This window comes from Saccostrea cucullata, unplaced genomic scaffold (assembly GCF_032062105.1).
Source record: "Saccostrea cucullata isolate Sc308-1 unplaced genomic scaffold, CSIRO_AGI_Scuc_v1 ctg8167, whole genome shotgun sequence".
Classification (NCBI taxonomy): domain Eukaryota; kingdom Metazoa; phylum Mollusca; class Bivalvia; order Ostreida; family Ostreidae; genus Saccostrea; species Saccostrea cuccullata.
This window is the reverse complement of record NW_026926733.1, coordinates 20,554-27,413: the sequence shown is the minus strand read 5'-3', so window position 1 is coordinate 27,413 and position 6,860 is coordinate 20,554. Positions and strand designations below refer to the sequence as shown.

At 37.0% G+C, this 6,860-nt stretch overlaps 1 protein-coding gene across 1 annotated transcript; it reads left to right on the top strand.

Annotated features, from left to right (window-relative positions):
- The first annotated feature begins 2,778 nt into the window (after nucleotides 1-2,778).
- LOC134272535 (inactive pancreatic lipase-related protein 1-like) lies at nucleotides 2,779-6,636 on the top strand. The gene is made up of 6 exons (XM_062754754.1): nucleotides 2,779-2,785; nucleotides 2,893-3,200; nucleotides 4,095-4,326; nucleotides 4,415-4,531; nucleotides 4,932-5,054; nucleotides 6,306-6,636. The coding sequence occupies exons 1-6, from the start codon at nucleotides 2,779-2,781 to the stop codon at nucleotides 6,542-6,544; spliced, it is 1,026 nt and encodes a 341-aa protein (XP_062610738.1). The 3' UTR covers nucleotides 6,545-6,636.
- Nucleotides 6,637-6,860: the final 224 nt, after the last annotated feature.

The window sequence follows — 6,860 nt, the reverse complement described above, 5'->3', positions numbered from 1 at the left end:
ATATCCCATTTGGGCGATTGGTCTCAACCTGTTTTACGGTGAACATCTGTCCATCTAGCTGACTATCGGCCAATTATCAATTTGTTTGTCTGTTAACGTCACTTTCTCGACCAGTAGTGACGCCTCCATAAAAAAAATCCCCGAAGAAGTAGGCGTTGCCTGTTATTTAAAAAAATGCACCTCGCGATCAACTAAATATAAATTACTGTGAAAAAATAGTGAAAAATTAATGTCATTTTGAAAAAATCTCGAGAACCACTGAGTCAGAAAATATGAAACACATGAAAGCATCATCTTATATTCATACCGCGAGTGTCAAATCCCCTTGGTGTAGTTGGACCACAATGGGCGATCAGAGTTTTACATAAAAATAAATAGGGAAAATCTTTTTGGGAACAATAGTAAAACAAAGAAACCATTTATAATCACTATTTGATATAAGTACATGTATGAATGCGTATTTTTAACTCATCTGAAATATATATATGTCGCAGGTATCACTTGAAATAAATCAGTCTATCACTCAAAAAATGTATCTTTGATTTATTTATAATAACATGAGAAATCGACAGGGTTAAGATATATAGTATGTAATACTTTTTTCTCTTTAAAGATCTTGAAATTTTAAATGAAAACGGGCTGCATATTCCTCGAATTCTTCTCATTTACAATATACACAGGTAAAAATACACAGGTAAAAATACCCAGGAAAATCAAGCTTAATATTCCGCATATGTAATATGTTATGAAAACACTTTTCAAATTTATTGCTCCCTTCCTAATTATCAACTCAATGCTAAAGGGAAAGTCGCCTTATTGATCTGTTAAGTTTTATCTTAATTTGATCAGATTTGCCCTGGTCTCCTTCCTGGGCTGTTTACGGCTCCCAGACCCTAAAACAGGAATGTGGTCTTATATACTACTGTCTTCACCCAAGATCTATGCACGGCAAGATTGCCAGATATAAGAAAGACGACAGTCATTCAGTATAGATTTTATATAATTACAACATGTAAAATTGTTGTTTCTGAAAACTTACGAATCATGGTGGCAGTAAGATATCACCATGTGAAAAAGTTACTTTACATGAAACACTCATCATGCTTACCTTTCTATTAATTGAAATAGGATATCGATCTAATTCACCGTATACCATAAAATTTAATGTAGATGAAATTTGATGTAAAATTTGTTTTAAAAAAATTTAATGCAATTTTTAACTACCACATACAGTAATATATATTCAATCATTAAAATATTGGATCCGGGTGAATTAACGGTCTAAAAAATCTAATGAATTATTAAGTTGAATGAATCGTTAAAATTATAAGCCATTTTATCAAACCATCTACTGACATTCTACAGTGAAACTGTGATTTCTTCCTTATACCGTAATAACATACATACACCTAGTCTTATTGCTTTTGGGAATAATTCTTTAATATTGCAGATCTTCCGATGTGTCCAACAAAAGAACAGTATCATCAACATATACGAGAACGAACGATTAAAGATTCAAATATAGCATGACACATAAGAAGATTACACTAAAATACATAATTCTATACATATGTATATCGGTTTTTGATTTTTGGTGAACAGTGTTGTCGTGGTTACTAAAAATAGAAATTTAGGAGTTACTTTAAATCGCTACTCCTAAGAATTTTGTTCTGATTTCAAAATGACTTGCGTGTAAGTAGACTACACTTAGATACATAATTTTCAAAAACCGACGTTGCCGTAATTATGAAAAATAGAAATTTCTGTGAAATACTTTAAAACAATACCCCTTCCTACAATTTTAGTTTGATTTCAATATAACTTGGCACAACTAGACTACACTTGGATACATATTTCTGTTTAGGGAGAGGGATAAAATAGGCTTTCCTGCTGCCCAATCCTATTCACTTTTATTGGTTAATAAATATTTCTGTTAATCAGTTTTGGACTTCATTGAACAAAAATTTCTTTGGAATACAAAACTCAAAATCAAAATAAAATTCAAAACACTACTCCTCCAGTTTTTGTTGGATTACAGTTTAAATTGGCACACAAGTAGGCAACTTTCAGATTTATGATTTTATATTTTGGTTTTTGATTGCGATAAACGTGTTGCCATGGTTACCTAAAATTAGAAATATCTGTGAAATTCCGTTAGTCCTACAGATTAAGCCGGATTCGGGAGCAGACTAAACCAAGGATTATTATTCTATTTATTGCTGTTGTTAAGTTTCAAGTCCAACTGCTACTTTCCTCTTCTTTTGATATACTGCAAGCCAGTAGAGCTACAGTCTCGACAGAGTCTTCTGGTTTTCTCTAACATCAACGAAAAACCCTTGAAAATTAGACCGTAATCCCCTAAAAAGAATAATTGAAGCGAAACGATATTCGGTTTGATCTGTAAGGCATCATGATACAACCCCCTACCAAAAATCAGTTCTATACCTGCTGCAATTTAGAGAAAAAAGAAAAGAATGGGACAGTCTGACGAACAGACGGACCAACGGACGAGGAGGAAACCTATGGTCCCCCTGGTTTTACCTGTCTGAGTCTATTATGGTATCTAAAATACATATTAAGGTATACATTCTTGGCATCTTCTTGTAATATGCTATGTGATGTTAGAAGCTGCATCTCTTATTTCTTTTTCAGCTGTTAATTGATAAACTCGTTCCATATTCGTCCATGATGTTGAAAAGCTTAACACTTCTGCTTCTGTTTTCATCCACCCAAGGTAAAATATTAACTGGTATTTGAAGAATTAAATCCAAAACTCTAATGTTCAGTGCAAAATGTCTCGAATCAGAATTAAACAAGTTAAAACTTCGAGATCGCTGCATTTGGACATTCTTTATATTGGTATATGATAAAAAATACCCTGGTATTTCTTAGGGTGGTGGATTTTCAAACCAAAGCCAAAGCAAGTGTGTTACCCAAACATAGGATGTTTCAGCAACGCAGAGCCGTTCAATAATGCAAAGAGAACCTTGCCCCAGTCTCCAAGTACTATTGATACCACCTTCAACCTGTACACCAGACAAAACAGAGATACCGCCCAGATCCTGAATCCTTATGATACAAACACCGTCTCCAGTTCACACTTTGATTCCAGTCTGCCGACTGTTTTTATTACCCACGGATTCCAAGATACAGCTAAATCTGGATGGCCACTAGAGATGAAAGACGCCCTTCTCCAAAATGTTGGTATTTCTCTGAAAAATTCATACAAATGCTAGTTATTATTGAACAATAATGCTAAACTGGAAGTACCCCTGTACTCAAAGTTGAAGTTTTTTGACAGGCTTAATTTCCCCTTGCTTTCGCAAAAACAGGGACAAGCAAAGTATGACTCCAACTACAATAAGAAAACAAGAGTGTTGGTGAAACATTTATGCTCCCGTATGGCAGTTTATGGCGTACCGTGAAGGCTCAAATGCAAGTCAAACTCCAAGGTCAAAACTGTTGGTATCAAGAAGGTCTTTTCGCAAGGAATTCTAGTACACCTGTGAAATCTGAAAGTCCTAGTTCTAACTGTTCAAAAGTTATGACCTAGATTCAAGTTGTTTTTACAAAATGGGTCAAACTTGAGGGTCAAGGTCAAAAATATTTATCTTGTCACAATGAACACACGTATGAGGAATGAAAGCCCTAGCTCTGGACAACTTTTAAAAAGTTATGGTCAAGGTTAAAGTTTGGTATGTGTTTTGTAAAAGTAGACCAAATCTAAGGTCAAGGACAAGAGGTCAAATTTGATGGTACCAAAAGAAAGGTCTTGTCACAAGAAAAAACGCCTGTAAAATTTGAAAGCCATAGCCCCATCCATTCAAAAGATATGGGAAAGGTAAAGTCTATGCGGACAGACAAGCGGAGGGACTTGACAAAAACCTATACTACATGTACATACATGTATTCAGAAATTTCTATTCCGGGGGCATAACAAAACGTTTGTTGAACATTTATTTTTAAACTGTGAGAGAAATTTGCATAATCATTGAACTTTCTGCAAATTTTGAAGAGAATCCAAGAATGTTTTAACTGGTACTTTAAGTATATATCAAATCGAGTAGTACTTTTAAAATTATATTCTCTTTCAGGGAGACATGAATGTGATAGCTGTTGACTGGTCAAAGGGCACCCAAGGAAGAATTTACCGTCAGTCCGCCGCCAATACCCGCGTGGTGGGCGCCACCATTGGAAACATGATAAAGGTTCTACGAGACAGCTTCAGCTTACCTCTGACACAGGTCCATCTTATCGGACACAGTCTCGGTGCCCATATCATGGGGTACGCCGGGGACTGGGTGCGAGGAATTGGCAGAATCACGGGTATATAATAACTACCATATTCATTCTCTCGCTCCCTCTCTCCATTATTAAAGGATATTGATACAGAGGTTTTGATTCTGAATTTCAGGATTAGACCCAGCTGGCTTATATTTTGAAAGGTATGACACCAAAGTGAGGTTAGAGACTTCTGACGCAAATTTTATTGACGTCATTCATACCGACGGAGCCTCTTTGGCAGAAATGGGTAAGTAAAAATTACACAGTAACAATTCATTCAGAGGAAAACAATTTGATTGATTGATTGCATACTGTTTAACGCCCCTCTCCACTGGTCTCCAGAATATTTCACTGATATGGAGACGTCACCATTGCCGGTGAAGGGCTGCAAATTTAGGCCTATGCTCGGCACTTACGGCCTTTGAGCAGGAAGGGATCTTTATCGTGGCACACCTGCTGTTACACGGGGCCTCGGTTTATACGGTCTCATCCGAAGGACCGCCCCATTAAGTCGCCTTTTACGACAAGCAAGGGGGTACTGAGGACCTATTCTAACCCGGATCCCCACGGGACAAAAAAACAATTTGAAGTAGTTGGCTAAAACAATTTGAAGTAGTTGGCTAAACTCATATTTTTGCTTGCCATAGCTTTTGGAATAAGGATACCGAATGGACATGTTGACTTCTATCCAAACGGGGGCACTAGACAACCCGGATGTAAGCGCAGTTTATGGAGCAACATTCTGAATTTCTTCCAAGGAAAAATGGGAAGTACGTACCATATTTCTTGCTGTTTCTTTAGTTTAGTACTCTTTGCTTTATGGCATTTAGGCTTACCTGAGCCGAAGGCTCAAGTGAGCTTTTCTGATCACATTTTGTCCATCGTCCGTCCGTCTGTAAACTTTTCACAGTTTCGACTTCTTCTCAAGAACCGCTGGGCCAATTTTAAATTGTTAAAATGAAGGGCCAAGTTTTGTCGTAAGGGGAGATAATCAAGAAAAGCAAAAATAAGGTGGGGTCTTTAAAAAATCTTCTTCTCAAGAACCACTCCAGTAAAGCGGACACTTTTGTGGAAGCATCCTGGAGTAGTGTACATTCTACATTGTTCAAATCATGACCCACAGGGGTTGGGCGGGGCCACAATAGGGAATCAAAGTTTTACATAGAAATATATAGGAAAAAACTTTTTAAAATCTTCTTCTGACGAACCACTGGGCCAGAAAAGCTGAAACTTGTATGTGGAAACATCCTGGGGTAGTAAAGAATCTAAATTGTTCAAATCATGACCCCTGGGGGTTGGGCGGGGCCACAATAGAGAATCAAAGTTTTACATAGAAATATAAATAATTAAAAAAAAAATCATCTCAAGAACCACTGGGCCAGAAAAGCTGAAATTTATGTGGAAGCATTCTGGGTTTTGGGGTAGTGTAGATTTTAAATTGTACAAATCATGACCCCGGGGGTTGGGCGGGGCCACAATAGGGAATCAAAGTTTTACATAGAAATATATAGGAAAATTCTTTTAAAATCTTCTTCTCAAAAACCACTGGGCCAGAAAAACTAAAACTTATGTGAAAGCATCCTTTGGTAGCGTAGATTTAAAATTGTTCAATTCATGATCCCCGGGGGTAGGGCGGGGCCAAATTTTGGAATCCAAGTTTTACATGGAAATGTATAGGAAAAAACTTTTAAAAATTTCTTCCCCAGGAGCCACTGGGCCAGAAAAGCTGAAACTTATGTGAAAGAATCATGGGGTAATGTAGATTTTAAATTGTCCAAATTTGACGGTCATTTACACGTGGGGTAAGGTGGGGTAATAATAGGTACTACAAGCATGATCAGAGCAATTAAGGTGAGCGATGTGGCCCATTGGCCTCTTGTTTTACTGTTTCTAATGTAGCACTTAAATGTTTAGTGTCCACATTCTCGAAATGACCATCATATCATATATACATGTACATCAGATCTCAGAAAAAAAATATTCTTTTATAAATGCTAATTTATATATTCTTCTTTTCACAGAGATTTCATCAAGCATAGCATGCAGTCACATGCGGGCTATCGACTTCTTTACAGAGTCCATTAATTCCTCGTGTGAATTTAAAGCCTACTTATGTACAAGTTATTTGGACTTCTACAGTGGCAAGTGCAAGTCATGTGCTAATGGCTGCAATAGAATGGGTTTCTATGCCGATAAGAATGTTCACGGAAAATTTTACCTGCAAACAAACGCTGCTCCTCCCTTCTGTAAAAGAGACTAAGTCTGGAGTTTGACTCCTCCGTTTTTTTTACCGGTGTTTTATAAGTTATAGAATTTTATATTTGTAAACTGAATAAAACTAAGAGCATTTAATTGTTAGTTAGTTTTTTTTTTTGGTAGTGCATTCTGCAAATGAAAGCAAGACAGTTCAGTCTTGATATTTTTCTACTGAAAATTTGCCTTCGTCCGCTTCTTGTTGCCCGCGTGGCGCATTGTTAAAGCGTCTGGCTGTTCTAGATCCCGGAGTAATGAACTGATCCTTACGTCGCGGGTCCGAATCCACTGCGGGGTGTGGGAAGTGGTCCTTCGGATGAGAC

Bases quoted from the DNA above. Each gene is read 5' to 3' on its own strand.
- LOC134272535 (XM_062754754.1), top strand. The intron at 3,201-4,094 runs GTTGGTATTTCT...ATTCTCTTTCAG, and splicing joins AAGACGCCCTTCTCCAAAAT to GGAGACATGAATGTGATAGC. The intron at 4,327-4,414 runs GTATATAATAAC...TCTGAATTTCAG, and splicing joins AGGAATTGGCAGAATCACGG to GATTAGACCCAGCTGGCTTA.